At 39.1% G+C, this 23,021-nt stretch overlaps 1 protein-coding gene across 4 annotated transcripts in view; it reads left to right on the forward strand.

Annotated features, from left to right (window-relative positions):
* The window catches only part of CACNA2D1 (calcium voltage-gated channel auxiliary subunit alpha2delta 1), a 653,615-nt gene that overhangs the window by 622,084 nt on the left and 8,510 nt on the right, over positions 1–23,021 (forward strand). For all 4 annotated transcript variants that reach the window (XM_090041889.1, XM_090041890.1, XM_090041891.1 and 1 more), the window contains 11 exons: positions 1,809–1,912; positions 2,817–2,897; positions 3,255–3,322; positions 4,649–4,687; positions 6,122–6,193; positions 7,180–7,332; positions 7,424–7,476; positions 10,457–10,512; positions 10,642–10,771; positions 12,570–12,682; positions 16,473–16,555. In XM_090041889.1, coding sequence (XP_089898015.1) covers positions 1,809–1,912; positions 2,817–2,897; positions 3,255–3,322; positions 4,649–4,687; positions 6,122–6,193; positions 7,180–7,332; positions 7,424–7,476; positions 10,457–10,512; positions 10,642–10,771; positions 12,570–12,682; positions 16,473–16,555 — 952 coding nt within the window. The remainder of the gene's footprint in view (positions 1–1,808; positions 1,913–2,816; positions 2,898–3,254; positions 3,323–4,648; positions 4,688–6,121; positions 6,194–7,179; positions 7,333–7,423; positions 7,477–10,456; positions 10,513–10,641; positions 10,772–12,569; positions 12,683–16,472; positions 16,556–23,021) is intronic.

Below are 23,021 nucleotides of genomic sequence, written 5' to 3' on the forward strand. Positions count from 1 at the left end.
TCATGATGGGATGAAAATATTGGTATCCAAACTGAAATAACTTCTCTTTTGTAGACAGAGAACACTTAACCGAATATGACATGTTCACTAGCCATCCGACCATTCTCTTTCTTTCTCCTTCTCCCGTCCTAATGTGATTATATTATGGATAGCCCAGGCTAAAATTTGATGCATCTAATAGTGAAGGAGCAGCCAACCTGCAGCACTGAGAAGGGATGGACCAAGGAGCACTGCAGCAGATAAGAGCAGGGGAAGAAAGTAAAGTAACAGGGAACACAGCACAGGTAGCAGAGCAGCAGGTTGGGCAGGGGAAGGGGATCAGAGGGGCACCTGGGAAGGATGCTGGGCTAATCTATGGCATGCCTGCAAAACAGGTTGCCTCCCTACCCCCAACCGTTGCAATGCTTCAGAAAAATTAGTTTTCGTATTATTCAGGCATTTCAATTATGTAAAACTAGCTCAGGGAAATATCCCCATTTTATCTATCAAGGCAAGGTTTGGGGCACCTGCGATTTCTGTGTGCCTAAAAGTGATCTGTTTCTGGTAGAGAAGGGGCACAGGTTTAGAGACAAGTGCTTGACCAAGTATTATCCACTTTGTAATGAGGTATGCTGACCTTTTCTGTATTAGTTGGCTCTTGCTCTGTGAACTTTGAAAAGTCCACATGGTTTTGGGTTTGATGCAGATAAAAAACATTTGAGAGCAAAGTTGAGGAGAACGAATAAGAGAGTAAAGTGTGAGCGGTTCTAACCACCAAGGATTAGCTTTTTCATGGATGCCTACAGTTCAGGTGAATTTGAAAGGAGAAATCAACTGATCTTTCTTTAAGTCAGATACTTGTGGTGCACTGAATGAGTACAGCTGAGAGCAACGTCTGCTGAATAAATCTGTCTTGTTACACATGGGAACAAATACCTCTATCCTGATATTTTTTATAAGCAGATTTTAGCAATGTCACTACATGAAACTGGCTTATAATGTTATTGAATTCATACCAAATACCAAGCAGGTCACAGGGACTCAAACATCTTATTAGCATAGAATAGCATTATGTCTTGGAATAACAGTCTTTCTATTTTAACTTGTAATTGCTCCGAAGTATTTGAGAAGCAGACAAGCTTGAATACTTTAGCAGTCGGTGCTTTAGAATATACCACACTGTCCCAGGACTTAGAGGAGGAATGCTGATACTTTAATGGAGAGCATAAATGCCAAATGAAATAATCAGATTTCCTACCATGTCATGAAAAAATTCACCTTTAATGATTCATGCTGGGAGCAGGGCAGGGATATTACAGTCATATATATTTAAATGGCAAATGTAACTTTTTCCCTGTATTACAATACCTTGTGGGGAACAATATACAAAGTAATGGGTAATTGTCTGCAATGGGCTTGCCTCAAAAACTTATTCTATTTTCTTCTACTATTAGTTAACTCCACAAAGTATTTTGGAATGACATGCAAAAGATGCCATGCAAAATAAATCTATATTTACATGGCTTAAAACCAGTTATGCATAGCTGTTTTTCAGAAAATATAGCTAAAAACATGAAAACCCATACATATTGTTGTCAGGAACCTTTTCTCCCATTTTTGTGTTTTCTCCTCGTTTTCATGACTGGAGCTTGCAAATAAGTTGGTGAAAGCTCAGATTTTTTTTTCTAAGATAGGCAATAATGCAGTATCTGAGCACTCTAATAAGTAGAAGTTGTCAGTTAAGATACCCACAAATATTTTTCTGTTCAATTTAAAATGAAAAGCTAACCATCCTTCTTGTTCCCATTAATTTTCTTTTTCATATTTAGGGCAGGAGAAGATTGGTGTGAAAAGCCTGAAACGTATGAACTCAGTTTCTATAAACGGAGCTTGGATAATGACAACTATATTTTCACCGCTCCATACTACAACAGTAAGTCCTCATTACTTTGAAACTACAAAGCTGTCTGCAAAGCATAAATATGATCTTGGATGCTTGCTTTCTACAATTTGAGATCACTGCTTCAGCATAGTTTGCAATACTGCTGTTCCAGTACAGTCTGGCAGTTCACTGGAGCAGCAGCTCTGAGAAAAATGATGCTCAGTTATGGAAATAGCCTCTTATCAGTGAAAATAATCTTTTGCTGCCGATCCCAGTATATGATCTGTGCTCTGTATATATTGGAATCTATGGCTAATGGGCAAAGATGTGCAGATAGCTTTAAATGTAATTAATTCAAATCTTTCTCAAATGCATATTTTTTGTTGAAGGCAATCATAGGCATGCACTTTCCTCATATATCAGTATCACAGTTACAGAGGTGCTCTCATAGCAGTCTTGTCTAGCTGAGTCGCTAGAACTTATTAGCATTGGATCTAGTCTCAAGGACAGCAGGTATAAAAGATCCACAGAAACAATCTACTGCTTCATTTAACAATATAATGTATGCATTTTCATTATTTTACAGATCAACATTATTCTCCAGAAATGGTTGTGACCTTCTGTACTACTTAAAACCGAATAAAATGCCCAATAATAACCTGATTAGAGAGAGGAGCTCATTACTGGATGCTGAGGAGTGTTAACCTTGTAAAACTCCTCTAAAGCAGAGGCTGTAGTGACTGAAATACTCTCCTTCTTAGATGTAGGAAATATTATGTTGCGATGATTTCAAATATGTTTATTAGCCTGATTGCAAAAGTTCTGGGTTTACCTTTTAAATAATAGCTTATTTCAAGTTTGAGGATGGACTGGGAGAGGATGGCTATTTTTTTTTTTCTTTTTTGAATGGAAGAAGATTGTGTTACTCTTAACTCCTTTTTTCCTGTACCCCCAGAGACTGGTACCTATGAAACAGGTATTATGGTAAGCAAGGCGGTGGAAATAACCATTAATGGAAAACTTCTCAAACCTGCAGGTAAGGTGGAACGCTTCAGACACTAAATACAAACGTTCTTTTGTTATTGCCCTTCGTTAAGGTCATTGAGACATCTAATTGCAATCACAAAGCAGCTTCTGTTTATCAAACATTCTTTTCCGCAAGACTATTTTAATTTTGTTGGTAGAAACCAAGCCAAAGATCTAGCAGTGTCTGAGTAAAAATATCTAGTTTATTAATCTGAGAAAGGGTCTTAGAGGGCAGGTGAATGATCAAAAATAAGATTTCTTCTTTTCATTTCCTATATTACTTTTTATTGTGATGGTTTTCCTTTGCTGTTTGTTCCTTCATTTTTCTTACATTTTACTAAATAGCCTTTCTTGTATCTCCTGTTAGTTGTTGGAGTAAAAATTGATACAACCAGTTGGATGGAAAATTTTACAAAAACCACAATCAAGAGCCTGGTAAGGAATTAGTTGTCTTCTGTTGAACTTAACTTAGGTTTTTCAAAAATATCTAGGGCACATCCATAAGCTGACATAGCGTTACTATATTTTAATTTTATATTTGGTGCATGGTTGCCAACTGGCACACATTTAAATAATTCAAAACACACAAAATAAATCTATATAAACGGAGAATGCATTTTTTCAATTATTTACTTGGAAGTTAGAACAGAATAAACCATGGAAAATGACATGCGAGACCTTCTTTCAAACAACAGAATTTATTAACAAATCAAAATCTCCCAAGAAAAGCTGGTTGGGAGACTCCTTATGATTGTAAACCAACTTTTGTTTAGCAGGGAAAAAAGGTAGGCAGGTACAATTAAGGGTTTATACTGAAACTGAGAAGTCAGGTGGTAAGCACATTGTTAACCAGATTCCCATAGTTCATTTGTAGATATGAAAGGGGTGAGGAGAAAATGTGTTGGTAGGAACAGAGAAGGAAGGTCCTCATGCATTTAAAAGGGGAAAAGGTAGGCATGGATGGAGTAATTGAAGGAGTCAGCAATCACTGCTACATTTGGGAAGCTCAGATCTTTACCTGGCCTTTATCGCACTTTTGGCAAGCAAAGTGCAGAGAAGCAACTGCTTTGGCCTAGATCATCAGCACATAAACAAAGCAAGCTGGGTATAGGAAAGACAAATTAGACCTGTAGAAATTCAGTGGGTGCAAGAGAATATGTGGAACTGTCTGGGAACTGTATGGACCATTATAACAGAAAGAAAAAAAAATGGGGGGAGGGAGAGAATAAAGGGGCACGCTTAGGGAAAAAAGACACTAAGCTGTTTAAAACGTGCAGTCCTATTTCATCAGTTGGTTTCACTTTTCAGTAAAACTCAGTGCGCAAATATCGCTACAAAAGGACAATAGGGAGTGTTCCTATGTATTTTCCTATGTACAAAACATAAGTACTTTATCTTATAACCGTAGTGTTGAAAGGGACTTCAGGGGTCATCTATTTCAACCCCTTGCATAGATATAGGGTATACTATTCCTAAACTTCCCCAGACAGTCTCATAACTCAGATGTCATTAAAACCAAACCAGACAGAAAGGCCATTGGGTGTTTTGCTATTACTAATTGACTACATAGGGAAGGAGCTCTACTATTATCATGATGGGTGGCAGTATAATACCTGAAGATAAATTGATGGCATATATGGACATAAGAACACTTGGCTTCATCTTGAATACAGTGCAAGCATTTGTACGTTTAAGACAGTGAACATCACCACATAGTACAGAAGCAGTTTCCTAAATACATTTATATTTCTTTCTTTTCAGTGCAACAGTGAACTCTGTGGCTGTGAAAGAAACAGTATGGTAAGAATGCACTTTTAATTAAATACCTAGCAGATTAAGCAAAGAGGACTCTCTTTCTTTGGGTCTATCAAAAAATAAGGCCACTGGTTACTTCCTGAAGGGCATGGACAGAAGCAACCTTTTCAGAGTTATCTACCTTGCCTGTTTTGGAAGAGATGGTAGATGATTCTGATAGAAAGAGGAGGAGTAAGGGGAGAGATTAATGAAATAGTAGGTAATGGAGTCATCAAAAACTAAAGGATATATAAGAGCTACGGAGAAACAAAGAACAGGATAAAATATTATGTGAAGCAACAAAGAATTTGATTAGGGAATACAGATCTGATATTGAATAAGAGAGAAAACAGGATAAGACATGGATATGAGAAGGAGAAAGACAAAAGATGACAGGGAATGTGAGGAGAGGGGAAAATGCAACCTTTTAACTAAAGAATTGTAAATTCATTACTTACCTCATAGACCCTCTGTACATTGTTGGGGGGGGGGAAGGGGAGAGAGGGAGGAAAAGACTACTAGATTTCCTATTTTGAACATGTGATGGTATATTAATATTGCTTCCCTAAATCTGGATTTATATGAGGTCCTTATATGGTTTGAAGAGTGACTGTTGAGTGTAGCAATTATGTCAAGCAGGTTAATTGAGTAGGTCAGCTAATTAGCTAGCCCATCCGTACCTTCAAAATCTCAGACCACACAGGTGTCTAGAGTGTATGGGTTATAATTAATTAATTGACTTTCCACTTCCAGCACCTGACACTTGGCCAGGGTGGAACAGAGAGATTAAAATACATTAATTAAAATGAAATAATAATAGGCAGCAAGACTAGGGTCTGCTGTCTTGAGACTTAACTTTAAAAGCAAATTAAAAAAGGCCCCATGGCATAAAGGCAAGAGCAGTTCAAAAGTTTTGGTCACTTTATAGGGCTGTTACAAAGACATGGCACTCTTGGGACTAGTAAAGTATTCTGAGCCAATAGTCATTTACAAAACAACTTAAAGTCATGAGCAGCCCCTTGATCTGTTCAAACTTTTATGGTACTGTTATAGATCCACTTCTATTAGCTTGTTCCAGAGTTGTCATATAATCTGTATTACTACACAGTCTGAATACCAGGTGCCAAACCCAAAACATCTTTGCCAAGTGTTAATCGGAATAAAAGAGGGTCAAATTACTGGATCAATAGAGAATTGAATGTGTGACCCAGGAATTTGCCTAAAATCCTTAATATAAATTTTAACGTGGATCTCCTAGGTTCTGATGGTTGGAAACTAATCTAAATTCATAGATTATTTATAGCCAGGTTGATTTCTTTTGAAAAGAGGGGCATGAATTTGAGTCTTTCAGTATTTTCTCAGGGCATCTGCTTGCTTGTAAAAGAACAAGTTTCCATATCTTTTCTAAAATACATATGATCTTTTTTCATTTTTTTATAGCATGTCGACTGTGTTATTCTTGATGATGGTGGATTTCTTTTGATGTCAAATAGGGATGAGTATACCCAGCAGGTGGGTATGTTTTAAATACCATAAGAGAAGAGATTGCCTTGGCTGATAAGGAACAGTATTGTAGCTGTCTTGTATTGCCAATAGAAAATCATACTATAAGACATTTCATTTTTTTTATGTTTCCTTTATTTAAATCAAAATTATCTAATTCCACAGATTGGAAATAATATGTCCAGATCCAAATGATAATGTAGTTTAATGGCTTTTATCGGAGTCTTACTAATGTCTTGGCAATCCCACACATGTATTAATATGAGTTTGGTCATAGTGATTTAGGAGAGTAACTAATAAGGCTTTTCTTTTTTTAAAGAGCTGGGAGCTGGGGCTGGGCACGGCAGCCATGGAGGGGGTGGGAGAGCAGGCAGAGGATGGGGCCTGTTTGATTCGGAGATTCGAACTGTTCTGCAGTGGCCAAATCTCCAAATTAGATTTGGGTGAATCAATTCAAGGCAGCGATTCAAATCACCAAATCAAATCATTGTCCCCCAAATTGACCAAATCTGAATCCGAAGCAAATACTAGCTGCTTCACACATGCCTAGTAACTAAGGACTAAGTTGTGGAAGATTATGTGTAGTTTTGATTAGAGATGTAACAGGAAGCCAGGCACCCAAGACATCAGGACACACATGGGGGCAGTAGTGACATCCAGCTGTCATTGTGCTGCTGGGATGACTGCACAGCTGCAGCAGAAGCTGCTATTTTTATGCCCCCACCCCAAGTTGGTACCTTGGGCTGCTGCCCTGGCCGCCCCACCCTAGTTATGCCACTGGTTTTGTGGTCGTCTGGAGAATTGAGAATTAAATCTCTGGTGAATAATTCCATGAGTGTTTCTGCTTTTCAGTTATTAAAAACACCCATTTCATCAAAACACCATGGTTTTTTAAATAAACTAAAATTGTTGAGATTTTTTTTCTAATTTTTTAATCTGTCATGTCATAAAAGTGTCCAGAAGTGATTTTATTGACACTTTTTTTTTAATACCAGATTGGAAGATTCTTTGGTGAAATTGATCCTGGCTTGATGCGAAATCTCATTAACATGTCCTTATATGCATTTAACAAGTCTTACGATTATCAGTCTGTATGTGATCCTGAAGAAGAACCAAAGCAAGGAGCTGGGCTTCGTTCTGCTTATGTGGTCAGTATCCCTCGGCCAAAATATCATCATTTATTTTATGTACATACAGATGCCATGTACTAATGGCATGTTCTTTATCATGTTTTTCCAGCCAACAATAGCAGATATTTTGCATTTAGGATGGTGGGCCTCTGCAGCTGCCTGGTGAGTTCTAATATTCTAATAATGTATATAAAAACATACTTGGCAGTAGTCACTTTTTTCTGTGAAGGCTTCTTGGAAACTCCTTTGATAAATTAGACTTCCCAGACTTTGTAGTTCTAAACTTTCACTCTATCCGTCATGTGTAGGTAGAAGAAGTTTGTTTTGGGTTAATTATCCTAAACTGGGATTTCTGCCTGGCAGATTTCAGATCAAATTAACCTATTTATAATTATTGATTATATGTTTCCATAATACCATACAATATAGTTTTTAATTCATTCTAGCAAGCTGATGAAGAATCAGTTTTCAATCCTTAGTATAGTAAATCATTTTGCTAAAAACACATATCAGTTTCCACTGGGAAATATAAGGAAGTTTATTTAGGAACATCATGTGACATCAAAATACATTGATTAGTAGTGTTCAGCGGTTCTCGGTTGGTTTTTTTTTTGGTTTTGTGGAAAAGCCCATAAACGTAATAATACCACTGAAAGGAAACAACCATATGTCACACAGCACATGATAAAAACTTCCTTTTTTTATTTGGCTCCATTTCAGTACAACTACGTTTCATTTAGGTAACATATACCTGACAGACTGCTGTAGATTGGAAAAGTAGGAGCTTTAACTTGGAGGGATTTTGTCTTTGATTTTTTATGGAGCCAGAATTGTACTTATTACTGTACTGAAGTGACTAGTATTTTAGCTAAATACAATAATGTATAAATCTTTAAGCAAAACCTCTACATAGCAGCATTGTCTCATTTTGATTTAGGTCCATATATAATGAGCAATAACGATAGGAATGATGTTGGTAGTTTTATGTCGCAGATAAGAATAAATTCAGCCAGTGTGTATTGGCAGTGTGAGCCCCTATATGTTAGTTCACGCACAATGCAAAGGTTTAATTGGGACTTAAGCGGTATATATTGGACGGGCCCTCTACAATGATTTGAAGTGCACCCTCTGACCCTTTCCCCATTGAAAAGATTTGTGATGATTCCTCCAAGTAACAATTAGCATGGTGGGATATGCTGTCTGATATCTGGAGGTAAGTATTACAATGTATTACAGCTGAACAGATGTGTAGCAGTTGTCTCACAGATGGCACTTTGAAGATATTGCCCATTTTTTTTATTGGTACTTTTAGCTGGCAGGAGTAGTTAAGCTCTTTGTTTTCTAGAACAAAAATGAACCTCAGAAACTGAAGATGGGCAATAATCCATAGAAGAAACCTAATCTTTGCTGAGACAGAGAAATTTGGTTTATCAGTTCTCAAATCAGACTCAGTGGTCTGGACTCAATTTAGAGTTGGGCCTTGTATTCCCCAATGTTATAACTGAAAGCATGCCATAAAAGTATCTTCTGTGGAATGTTTAAAACTGGAATCTAGGCTAGAAGATGTGGAGAAGGCCATTAAGGAAGCAGAATAAAAAAAAAAATAACCAGAATGGATTTAGCAAACCAGCTGGTGAAATCAAAGCAGAGAAATAGGAGAAGCCAGGTTAAAGATAACAATTGCATTTCAGGCAAAAATGTATGAAAAAGTAAGTAATAATTGTTAACATTTATGCGGGGAGCATTAGAATTTGATTAAGGAGTAAGTATCTTCTCTCCTATGCACTCTTGAAATTCATAATTTCTCCAAGCTTCTTTTCCTCATTCATCCTCAGTAAATTCTCTGTGTTAACCTTTTTCACATCTACAGTGCTACGTGAGACTTAATTTCTTTATCAGAAAGTTGGGTCATTAAATAACCAGATATGTCTTCATCCCAGAGGACTGTATGCTGCTCATTCAGTGATCCTTACCAACAATGTTGTAGGAATGAAATGAGCCCTCTCATGCAAGTCCTAATCACGGGGGTGACTTGGAGATGCCTTTCCTTTGAGGATATGTCCTGAAACAGGAGAAACAAACCAAAGGAGCACTGCGGCCAGCTTTTTGGGTGGAGCAAAAAAATGAGGGATTAAAAAAAAAAAAGGATATTCCAAGTTCTGCCTCAGCTCCATAGGCTATGTGGATACCATGGCACACTGTTTTCTATAGCTAACAGTACATGTGACTAGTACTGCATATTGCGACCTTTTTTTCTTAGCCCAAGTAGCCAGTATCCATTCATGGCTGGATTAACTGGGGTATATCTGTGGTGGAGAGAGACCCTCAGACTTGTGAGGCATATTCATCAGTTTGTAACAGTTTTCCACTAAAAGAGAGTAGGTCAGATAACATTGGCAACAGTTAGTCCTGCAAGGTGAGAAAAAGTTGTGGTTTGGAGGCGCTCAGGAAGGATTCCGGGTAAGGGCAGTGATTCATTGTTTCTGACAGCATGTTAAACCTGGAGGGAGAAAGGCAAGTTTGGAGGTTTCTGAAACAGAAATAGGTATTTGAAATAGAAATGATATAGACGTGAATGAGGAAAAACAGAGCTTATTTTAGCCATCCTAAACTTATGCAGAAGATACACTGAAGATATTCATCCAGGAAGAAATGACAGAGGTGATCTGAAATGCAAGAATGGTTGTGGGCTTGTAAGTGTATAAAATAGTTTGAATATGCCAGTATTTCTCTGCCTTCCAGGACTGTTGTCAGGTGTAAAGTGCTAGGAGACGGATGAGTCTGGGGTAGGGTGCAGATTTTAAAAGGACCTTTATTTTAAAGGATTTTAAAGGCATCTTTATTCCACAAAAATGGAGATCTAAAAGGATCACAGTTAAAGTGCTCTTTAACATTTCTGCTAGCTGACACATGTATAAGGACAGTGAATAGTGACAGCCAGACAGCATATGAGGGAAGGAAGGAAGAAGGTGATCAACAAAATGTAGCAGATAATAGCAGTCATATGAACTGGTGTAAGTATAATTAATGTAAGATGTTGCTTAGTTAGAAACCCAAGAAAACACTGGGGACAGCAAAGCTATAGACAAAGTAGCAATAAATCGTTACTTAATTCACAAAACTTTTGTTTTTTTCTCTTCAGGTCTATCTTACAGCAGCTGTTTTTGAGCCTGACTTTTCCTCGTTTCCTGGAAGCAGGTGAATGCATGGTTTATTTGGGGGGCGACTTAAGGTAAAAGGTATAACTCCAGGCACACGATCAAATTGTTCCCTCTTCTTTGTATCACTAAATTGGCACTGCCTTTGTTTTCCTTCTCTGTCTCTCAGTGGACATGGATGACGATGATTTGACTGCTGCCCTGTCAAAGCAGAACTGCATTACTGAGCAAACTCAGTATTTCTTTGAAAATGATGATAAATCCTTCATTGGGATCGTAGACTGTATTAACTGTTCCAGGTAATTTTTTTTTTTCACTATGCAAACCAGTTTTTGTCCATATTAATTGTAGAAAAGACAATTACATGGTAAATCCATCCACGTATTAGCTACATCACACACAGTGGAAAGGTTAAGTAGTATTTAGTGTTGCACAACGCTACAGCATGTATAGTTAAGTGTATGTTTACATGGATATGTTTAGGATTCTTGCTTGAAACAGCATTATACTATCTGTAATTATTTAATTTATAGTATTTACTCTCTATCCTTTGCCTAAAAAATGTATCACCCCAAATTGGAGTGTGTCTTTTAAACAGGGCAGCTGATTTCTGCACTGGAGTGGCTACCAGGGGCTGGCTCTGTGCTGGGCTCAGCAGCATGCAGGAGGGGGAGAGTCCATTCCTCAGCATCACGCACCCTCTCCTTGTGGTTCTGATGCTCAAGCCTTAACCCCGTCAAAACCACTGCTGAATTCAGCTACTCTGCCAAAAGCTGCTACCAACTCGGCAGTGGCTGTGACAGTGTTAAGACTGGAGCGACAGAGTTACAAGGAGAGAGTGAGTGCTGTTGAAGAGTAGACTGTCCCTCCTTTTCTCTCATTCTGCTTCCCAAAACAAGGTAGTTATTTCATTTGGGGGTGGTGGGTATGCACTAACATGCACTACTAACAATTTCTGAGTTGCATTTTTATGTTTTATGGAACTATCTTGTATATATTTTAGGACATTTTATTTCTAAAGGTGTTTATGCATTTTCTAAAATTCATTTATTGAACTTTTGGGATTCTAGCCCAAATATTTCTGAGATACTGTTCCCATTTGTCCCATTATCAAATTAAGAGTCAGGACATGTTCAAAGTACTGATCAGTTTCTTCACATTTTCCCTTGTTGTCCAGTAATTCTGCTGATTCAATTCTTATGTAATATGTGTAATTCAATTTTAGTCAACTTCTCAATATAATGGAGCAGCTGGGTCAAATTTAGACTATGAATAGGCAAAAGTAATCCTGCTGAGATGAATGAAGTTATCTCCATTTAAAACAAAGGCTAACTTCTGCCTTTTTGCTTTTAGATGGGTGGAAGAGATTTGACAGGGTAATATAGATATAATTTTCTAAATTCAAAACAAGAACAAACATCCTGAAATCATTCTTTTCATTGCTGAGAAATGTTTTGCGTTACTTTTTCACCTTTCTTGAATATAGCTGTTTTAGCTTTGCATCTATCTATATGTCAATCTAACTGCCTTTGCATTTGAAATATCAAAAATAACCATTGGTTATAGAGAAATACTCTTAACTCTGGTGTCTAAGATGGGAAATATCATACCTAAAAGATATAACGGATCATCAAATATATTTTAGGCATGCAAGGAGACTAAGTGAACAAAAAAGTAGATGTTTCCCTTAGCTGTAACAGGCTCTCTTTTCCAACTTTTTTCAGTGTAGTATGTTTTTCCACCCTGTCTTGGCAATAAAATTGTGGCTGAACTGCTTTCCCTTCTCAGCAGAACTACTGAGTTAGCCATATGCTTCTGGTTACATGTTAATGTAAAGTCAACCTGTGCTCTTTGTTTGCATTTTTTCATCCCTGCTTTTCCTCTAAAGGAAGCGATGCACCTGTTAAAAGGATTGCAAAATTTCCCTTAGCCATCCTTTGCTGTTCATGTAAGAAATGCTTTTCCTGCAATAGCAGCTGAATTTAATCTGTGCCTTTCTAGGAGTTTCTTATGATTTCATGAATAAGTGCAAACCCCCTCCTCCCCCCCATTTCATGTAATGGGAGTTATGGTTCTTTTTTTTCTTTTTTTTTTTAGACTTTATCATGCGGAGAAGATTTCAAACACCAATCTAGTATTCATAATCAGCGACAGCCAATTTCTCTGCCGCTCTTGTGATCCAAAACCATTGATGCAAGCAGAAAAGCCGGGTATCCTTTTAAAAACAGGACTACTGGTTAGGTTGATTCATGACTGCTTAGCAAATATTGGAATATGATATAGGACCCCTCTCTATAGCGGCATGCAACACTGTAGCACCTGTGTCGACCAGTGATTACCATGCAGAATTTCTACATAACAAAACCCAAAAAGGATTGTCTGAAATATTTCCATAGTTGATTAAATACATTTTTGATTTGCTCATCTTCATGTGTATTCCCATGCTGATGGGTTGTTGTTTTTTTTTCCTCAGAGAAAATATATGTGATTTTCCACACTGTAAAAGACTCCGATGTGTTGGTAGGCCATGCATGCCTTCACTTGATACCCACTTGCCTGTTACCTTAGTACCCCGACATTGGTTCAGTTTCAGAGCCCAGGAAGTACATCCAAAGGTCTTAGTTGGTCACCTGACCTGGGAGCTGAGCACACCTTCAAGCTACCTGTAGTGTCTGAGCTGATCAAATCTTAGTGCTTGTATCCTAATTGTCCTCACCTCACTATAAAATAAGAGTAGAGGCAAAAACTCCCATTCAGGTACATAGGATGAACTGGGACATGTAGGCATTATAGATGGAGTTGGCAGAATAAAAAGTGATGTTTCACTTGAGAGATGCAACATAGACGAGGCAGCCCAAGATAAAGCTGGCAAGTCATTAGGTGCTAGAGTCAATGGCAGCCAGTTAAAGTATCTGCCATGGAGTCACTCCTGGTGAGGCAGCACCACTTCTCTTGGAAGTCGGTTACAGATCCTGGCTACCCTGACTGTGATGTCTAGTAGCGCCTCCTAATGTGTAGTCTGAATCTGCCCTCTGCCAGCTTGTGACCATTATTTCTAGTCACTTCTGGCAGTGCTTAGGGGAACAGGGACTCCCCCAATGCCTGCTGGACCCTCTGACTAGTTTGTACCAGGCCACTAGATCCCCCCTCAGCCTTCTCTTGCGGAGGCTGAACAGGTTCAGGTCCCATCGCTTCTCCTCATAGGGCCTGCCCTGCTGCCCCCGATCATGCGAGTGGCCTTCCTCTGGACCCTCTCCATGTTGTCCACATCTCTCTTGAAGTGCGGCGCCCAGAACTGGACGCAGTACTCCAGCTGCGGCCTGACCAGTGCCGCATGGAGGGGGAGGATCACCTCTTGGGACCCACTTGAGATACATCTGTGGATGCATGACAAGGTACGGTTGGCCTTCCTGACCGCATCCCCACACTGCCGCCCCATGTTCATCTTGGCATCAGTGATGACCCCAAGATCCTTTTCTGCCTCTGCACTGCCAAGAAGGGAGTTCCCCGGCCTGTAGGTATGGTGCTGGTTCTTCCTCCCCAGGTGCAGCACCTTGCACTTGTCAGTGTTGAATCCCATCCTGTTCTCATCCACCCACCCCTGTTACCTGTCTAGGTCTGATTGCAGCCTATTCTTCCCTTCTAGCATGCCCACATCCCGCCACATCCTAGTGTCATCAGCAAATGTGAACAGGATGCTTTTTTACCCCCTCGTCCAAGTCACTGATCCAGATGTTGAACAGTGCAGGCCCAACGACCGAGCCCTGGGGGACCCCACTGCCCACATCCCTCCAAGTCGAAAATGACCCATCCACCACCACTCTCTGGGTGCGGCCCTCCAGCCAGTTGGCAACCCATGAGATTGTGTAGCTGTCAACACCATAGTCCCCTAGTTTTTTAATGAGAACAGGGTGAGAGACAGTGTGGAAGGCTTTCCGAAAGTCCAGAAAGACTATGTCCACTGCTACCCCTGCATCTAAGGATTTTGCGACCTGGTCAAGTCACCTAAATCAAAATTGGTGCAATGTCTGTAAAGGAGTCATGTATGCCAAATCTACTCAAATTAAATACCTGTACTAAAAACCTAATACTAAGGTACTGCAAAACCTTGCTATACCACGCTGAATCCCGAACACAGTGTGTAATGCTCTGTGAACAGCCTCCCTCCTGCCTGTGCCTTTTGGAATCCCTGCAGCACATTGACTAATAACAGCAAATTTCCATGGCTGTCTTTCAGTTGCTCAGCACAGCAGCTGTCTCTCATCTCTGTTATGTGTGGTCAGTTCTGTAAAAACAACTTTGCACGGCTCCTGTGCCAGGGGAAATTCTCCCAGACCTTCCATAGCCTTTAAGCTATACAGATCGCATGAAAAGTGATAACAGTGCCTGACTTTTAGCGGACAGTAGAGAAAGACGGTTGACAAAAATAAGTATGTACATGCAAAGAGATCTATGAGGAGAGATTTGCAAATTTTCTTCTGCTTCAGATGTTAAAGCTCCTTCTCGTGGTGGTCCTGGTAGTCCCTAGGAAAGGCACTAACTGTCGCATTCATTATAAAAGTATAATTCTATCTGCGCTATGGTTGAGAAGTAAGCTACATCTATGGAAGCATTTTTCTGGTACTTCCCTGTGGAGCACTTAAATTCCCAGGGTTGGATGAAAAGGCTGGCAGCTTGAACGTCTAGGTGGGCTTAGTTATGACTTAATGAATTGACTTTTTATTTTCTTTTTTTTACCTGAGCAGCACTAAGTCAAGCTTGCTGTCTCAGGGTGCATTGTGAAATGCCGATGTAGCATGATGATGCACAAGAGGGTGACCTTTGCATGCTAGTCATCTGCAGGTACTTGTTATTAGGCATTCCTTCCAGATGCCTGGTACAGATTTGCTAAAGTGAGATAACTTTTAAAGTGATCCCTTTCTCTGACTCTTTTCTCTCATGATAGAAATCTCATCACATATCTCATCATGATATCATTAGGTAAGTGGCAGCTAATAAGGTGTGAACAAGGCTGCCAGTTGTTATAAAATGAAATGTTACTGTCTCGCCTGTACTGGGACAACTTCACTGACTTCACACAGGTTGCAGTGAAAGTTGGGCAGGGTATTGGCCTGAACATAAATCAGCACAGATTATATCTATGAGACTTGTTTTGAAGTGTTTTAAGCTTTTGAAATACTCTAGACCAGATTTGACAATTTCAAATAGCGACAGCTGAAATTTATAAAAAGCTCAACAGACTTCTCATGGTAATGTGATTATAGACATGAAGTGTTGGATAATAAAATCTTGTTCCTCGGCAGTGAGTTCAGTGATTTAAGTACTGTTTTCATTTCTGCTATTGATCTTGGGTGAGTCATTTCAGCTTTTTTTCACCTCCTGCTCAAAAACTTGAAACCCTAATAAGAGGTAATTAAACTTTATTTCTGTTCATACCAACCTCTACAGTGCCTTTTGCAAAAAAGCCCTAATCTCAATTTAAGATCATTTTTAATGTAATTCAAATAATGAATACTATACTAGGCCTAGATCTTGTAACATTTTTGCAAAACTCCCATTTGTCTAAAACTAACCTAATAAAATTAATATAATGAAAATGCTACAAAATAAACTGGTTCTCTCTCCCCACCTCCTCCTCCCACTTTTCATTTTGCCCCAGTAAAGGGAAAAAATCTTATAGAAGCAATGTTAGATGTGCTGATTTTATTGCAGTGTCTGCTTTATTATCTTAATTAGAAGCAGCAGAAGGTTATCCTGTAAGTCATCAAAAACAAAGCACATTTGCTCTCTATTAATGCTGTTTTCTTGAACGGAGTACAGTCACAACGGGTGGGAATTGCAATACAGCCTACATCAATCAGAGCGGCCAGTAGCTGCTAATGTACGTCTTTCAGAGAAGTCCATAAGTGTTTTGCTTCATGTAGCATGCTTATAATTATAAAAACATAAAAACAAATGCTGGTACTGCTAATGTGTTGTATTCCTTAATCAGAGTATCAGATGAAGGGCCAAATCCTTGTGAAATGGTTAAGCAGCCTAGATACAGGAAGGGGCCAGAGGTCTGTTTTGATCAAGCGGAGCAGGTAAGGTTGAGTTCACAAGGATTTAAGAATCAGAGATAAGAACACTCCCTTGAAAGACAGCTGTGGAGATGTTTTAGAGCAAAGTAGATGCAATCTATGCTTAAGTTTACCCAATGCCTGATGACTTAATCTATTTTTCATTAAACATACTGTTCACTCTGGACCATAGTCACTTTATTTCAAGTGTCCCATGATTAACATAAAATGAACTGCTGCTTTCTTATCTGCCTTTCCTATAGACGTTGCACTTTCACACATGATTCCTGTAGATACCAGTAGGTCAACAAACCTAATTTATAAACTAGCGATCTCCACGTAGCTCTTATAAATAAGATGTGTTTATTGGTTCATCCAACAATAGAAAGATACTACAAGTACTGAATTAGGATTGAGATATCCTTTTGGTAGAAAAGAAAGAGAGAGTATATGTTTTGATATTTAAGTATTATTTTTCTCCTTCATTTTTAAATACTGTATGAAAAAGAAAACAAATTGAATCCAACATATTCATTCTGAACCATGATTGGTTCAGCCACTGAGGTGTGCATGCTTAGATAATTCATAGTGCAAAAAAGCCTCAGTGGCTGCCCTTTGCTTTCTATGACATAATTTGCTATTTAAGCCCAATATTGCAGACTGAAAAATGCCTTTCAACCTTCAGTGAAGTCATTTGGTGTTAAAGTTGATTGACACTTAGCAAGATTTGACTCCAAAGCTATTTTAATTTCTTTAAAGACATTTGCCCCCTTTACACGTTACAGGTATTGTGCAATTACCTGGTTAATTGTATAGCTACCTTGAGACCAGGTACACATGCAAAGTAGATATTACACAATAAAAACCTCCAACCAGCTATAAAGTAAAACCCCAAAAATGTGTCTTAACTTTATAGCTGGTTGCAATCGAGCTTTAATTTGCACGTGTAGCAGGGTCTTCCCTGTGACTGAGAGCCCTATCAGGTCATGGGGTTCCCAGCTCAGGGGTGCACCTTGCCCAGCTGGGCTGTGTGAGTCCCACAACTGCTGGGGATTATAAGCTCTATCAGCTGCAGACCCTGGATCCCAGCAGCACCCTGCAGCAAAACACTGGGAGTGATCCCTCTGCTGTGAAGGTGCGGGAAACACTTGGAGCCAGAATATCACCACTATAGTGATCCTCTGGCCTTGGGGGTTTCCTCTTTTCTGCACCTATCAGGCAGTGAGATTACCCCTGCGGTGATTCTTCAGCCCTGGAGGTTTCTCTACACCCCTGCAATGTGGGGATCACTTCTGTGACAACCCTTCCACCCTGGGAGTTTCACACACTGCCATGGCAAGGGGATCACAATCCCTCTGCCTCAGAGGTGCATGGGGTGTCCCTGCAGCTGGGGGTCCCTCAGCTGAGGTGCATGGGACTCAACAGAGCTGCTCGTACCGGAGAAGTACGGGATTGTGTTCCCCTTGCATTAGCAGTAAGACATGATGAGATCTAATGCACAGTCCCACAATCACACCTCCTGCTGTACACATGTGGCATGGCAGAAGGCATGATTGTGTATATCACCCATTATATCCCATTGCACCTTTACCTGCACATGTAGAGGGGGCCTTATAGATCAGAGAGAGATTTGCAAATGGCTTTCAGATCTTGTAGTTTGCAATTTAGTTGTTTTTAATTAAAGCATTTTAGCCCTCTGTGTTTGTAATCCTGTTGTTCCTTATAGGTATATAGAAAAGTGGTCTTAACAAAAGGAGAAAAATGGTTTCCTCAAAACAATTGCTATTCTTTGATTCTGCTGCTAAACTATACTATGTCTAATATAACATATGGTATAGCATAATGTCTGCCTCTGGAATTGACACCTAATGTATCAATCAAATATTCCTAGGGCTTACCCAGGCTCAAACCATGAAAGTAAAAGCATTTTTTTGTAAATGATCTTGCACAAAGGAATAGTAAATTTTTTTAAAGTGATTTCTTTTTGACCAAGATTGAATAAACGTTAAGAAAATCCTATATATGCAAATCAGTCCTAAATGTAAGAAATTTTCCAACAGGTATAATCCAGGTATTAGTGTGTGTGAAAGTGCAAATCTTGCTCACTAGCTTGATGTGCTATTCAGTGTGTAAATCATGTGTTTTGTAATAGTGAAATATTTTGGTTAATTTTATTTCAATTGCTCACTGTGAATCTCTTGCACTTGGGTGAATGCTATCACATTAACTCTGCTAACTGCCAGCAATCTGCATGAAATCTCATCTTGTATGTCTTTTTTTCTGTGTTTTCTTTCCTTTCCTCTACTTGCTACTTTGCCCGTTATTAATAGGATCAGCCTATATGCACAACGAGTCGTGCCTCTGCCATGATGTCCGCTCCTATCTTCATTTTTCTGCAAGTTTTCATATGGTGTGGATGGTCAGTTACTTTCTCTATTTTTTTTGGTTTTCTTTTTTGTTCTTTGCTTAATAAAACTTGGCAAACTTTTTTTACTAACTAACACATAAAAGAAAACAGAACGTAATGAGTCCCTGAAGCAGCAATCTGGAGCACATTATCGTACCAGTGTTAAGCAGAATTAAGTACTAAAAAAAAAACCGGTGGGAAGCCTTGTAAATCAGAATTAATAGAACCATGGGACCTCTTCCGTAATAAACACAATAGACACAAAATACTATTGGCTTTGTAGAGCAGCAGTATTTGAACTTGTATACATATAACCCTATATTGATGCTATTCCTTGTCATGCTAGTCCTTCAAAATATTTATTGCCTCCTTTGTCCCTGAAAATGACCAAAAGAGAGAAGGAAGAAGAAGGGGAACAGGAAAAAAGCTAAAGGCCAACTTTCTGCATAGAAATAAAGAAAGGTGCTAAGGCAATGACAATACCTGCAAATATAAAGATATAAATTGGAAAACATAATTGGCTGCTCTTTGCTGCGTTTAGAGTTTAGAGATTCACGATCCAAATAATATTCATTGATTAACCTGAATCTATAAATACGAAACTTCTTAAGTTTACTGTAACTGTTATCCAGCATAACACAGCGTTATCATCAAAATAAAAGCAGTTTCTTCTGATGAAAATATGCTATATATGTAGATTAGAACCTGAAGGTCATCTCTGTGACCTGGAATGTTACTGCGTAGACATACTCTAGGTTCACAAAGAAATACCAACCTCTTTTCCATGTTATGTTTAATTGTTTAAGAACTCTTAGGTACCACAGTCACTGTACATATACAGAAGAACTAGGGATTCATATGAGGCTATTCTTCCATCCTTATGCAAAAGGTTTCAAAATATGGAGGGATCACTACAACTTCTCATCAAGCCACTAGGGGGAGATGCTTCCATGACTATCTCCGTAGAGCTAACAATGGAAAGAACAAATAAAATAAATTCAATTATCATGTTAATATAATAATTCTCAATGTGAAAAATATAATATGTACATTGCATTTATTTAAAAGCTGTTAGAAATGTTTAAAGAGGGGTTTTTTTAATAATGTTTTGTTTGAAGGTAAGTACATATAGTTATGGGGCTAGAGTATTACCTGAATTTAATAATAATAAGAAAAAAATAAAACCAGCGTAGTCAAAAATGTTCCTAGAGAGTTCATCATCTTCAGTACTGGGAAAAGTTAAAACTAAAACTTAATACTTCGATAGTTCTGTTTTTTTCTAAGTATTATGTCATGTATTAAATGATCTCGGGAGTAGAAAAGTTTCTATCAGTGTAGTTCAAGGCTGTGAGAGAGAATGAAAGTTCCTTCTCCAATAATAGCCAGATCTCACATAAAACTATAAAACACCAAATTCTTGTTCAGGTCAAGTGGTATCTTAAATTGCCGCTGGTCAAATGTAATGCAATTAAGTATACTACATAAAGGGTGTATCTACACATGCACTTCACTGCACAATTGACTAATTAGCTCCACAGTAAAGCTGTATACACATGCTTCATCATTAGGGCACAGTCAACTAACTCCACCATAAGATAATACTGTCAGGGAGCCCCCGACAGTACTATCTTATAGTAGAGTCATTTACTGCGCAGAAAGCTTGTGTGGGTGATAACTGACACCGCAGCAGCTTGAGCTGAGACAGAGCAGCCACAGGCTGGCAGCAGGTTTAGGCAGTCAGCCACATGGCTGTGCACTTCAGGCACCCTCATGCCCCAGCCAGCCCTCCACTGCCCAGTGCTACCGCCCGGACCAGCCGAGCCTGCCGCAAGCATGAGGCTGCTCCACCCCAACTCAAACTAATGTGGTTCCAGGTGCAAGTATGCAAGAGTAGCATAATCTGAATCTGACGTTAATTTCTAATGTTCGGTGCTTAGGAAGCCATTTTAAAATGCCCATAAAATGAAGTGCAAAAAATACAGTTTTAACTGAAAAGCTTTCAGCAGCAGTATTGTAGCTGCAGAGAATTGCTTTTGTTCATCAATACTACTCTTACTAATCTTTTGATTTTGAAGGCAAGGTCTCATGTGGTTTAAATCAGTGTAGCTCTGTTGAAGGTCCTGAAGCCAATGCTGATTGACAACAGTTAACAGGTTCACTTATCATAGTTTTCTTTTTTTTCCTTGTAAACCAAAATTGCCTTCTTCAACCTCTCAAAGGAGTTATCTGTGCTATTTCTATTACGTTTATAGACCTGGTAAATGAAAACAGCCTACAAGTTTCTGAACACCTTATGTGAGAAGCTGTACTCCCTCTACTCCCACTCATAACCATGGAGGTGGGGGAGGTACATCTACACGTGCAGTTAGGACAAAGAAATAAACTCCAGCACAGTTCACACTGCAGTTTATTTATCCTGGGTGCAGCATTTACACATGCTCCCAGGCCCGCAGCATGTTGAGCAAGGACAGACCAGGCATGGGTGGCAGTGGGCCAGGGGGTCAGCTTGCCAGCCTGGAGCTGCCCTGATTCAGCATGCTGTGGAGGGGCTGGACTAGCCAGCAAGCAGTGCCCCAGCCAGTCCTCGTCATCATCTACATGTGTGTTACAGTGGTGGAAGTTACTCTGCTGTAGGATGTACTTGTCCCAGACCGTACTATCCTGTGGCAGAGTTAATTAATTTACTGTGTCCTAATATGACCACACATATTGATGGTGACACTTTACTGCAGATCTAATCAATCAACTCCACATTAAAGCATACGTGTAGATTCATCCCGAAGCAGTCAGTGTCCTGAAAAGTAGCATGTTTCAGGATTGGATCAAAATTAATTTGTTCCTTTTTAAATGATCTGCCAGTGCATCTATCAATACATCTTATATTTCGATTACTAGTCTTGCCCAAAAAATATTGCAGCAGGCTGTTTTCAGTAGCTAGGCAAGAGGTTTTGTCTTGCTTACGAGCATTTTACACAACTGTTGTAAGTCACTTTACAAATTGCATTTTACCAAGAGAAATAAAGTAACAATAAGTATAGTCTACTCACTATTATGCAAGAAAATTATTGATTAGAACAATTGAAAATTAATACAAATGGGAAATATGTTGGTATTGCTAGCAGGATGAAAAAATATGTATTTAAGAATGGTAGTTGAAGTCAGCTGTATTTTGCTGAATCCTGAGGAAATTTGCCATGTAGCATGCAGTTGTTAAATAGTCTGCAGTTGTTTTTAAAAAGTCTGTGTTGACAGTAATTATCTTTAAGGTAACTAGCAGCTAAAAGTCCGAAACTGGAAAGCCTTGGCTGTGAAGATCCTACCTTTTGGTTCTCTTTGTAGAGTGCTTAGAGAACAAGTACAGGTTCCACAATTAAGTCTCCTATGTACAAGTTAAAAAATATAATTATTACTATAATAGTTTATGACGTTAAAATACATTTATCTGCAGTTTGTTTCTGAGGGGCAACACGAGTTTTTCACATTTTTAACAATCTACATTATCTTCCAGTAGCTCTTGTTATTAGTTACCCCAATACACCTTTTGTACAAGCATTCATTGCTAATCTGAAGGGACTGAATTAGTGTTGGACTGCATAAAATGAACCCCCCCATTATCATTATGGTAGGACTGCTGCCTAGAGGCATAACTAGCCGGGGTTTATGGCCTGGGCAACCCCTGCTGGAGAGCAGGGGGAGAGAGCGGGTAAGATGCTGCTGAGTGCCACAGTAGTTATTGCTACTACAGCAGCGGTGCAGGGTCCATGTACCTGACTGCTCCTGGGTTGTGCAGAATGCAGAGCTGCCATTCTGCAAACTGTCACCTGGGGCTAGCACCCAGCTTACCCAGCCCACCTTCTGCTACTGCTGCTGTCTAACTGGAAGAGACATCTGGATTTGTCTCTTCTTCCACTTGTAGCTCCGAGCACTTGCTGCTGAAGAGAATTGGCAAGCAGTACCTAATTTTAGGAAATTTGTGCTGCCAAGATGTATAGTAGTAGGCAAAAAGGATTCTTTTCAGTGAGGGAAACATGTTATTGCAAATGCTAAGTAAAAATATAATATAGGAACCTTTTCTCTGCCATG

Source organism: Crocodylus siamensis, chromosome 4 (genome assembly GCF_052110815.1).
Source record: "Crocodylus siamensis isolate JL-2025a chromosome 4, ASM5211081v1, whole genome shotgun sequence".
Taxonomy (NCBI): domain Eukaryota; kingdom Metazoa; phylum Chordata; order Crocodylia; family Crocodylidae; genus Crocodylus; species Crocodylus siamensis.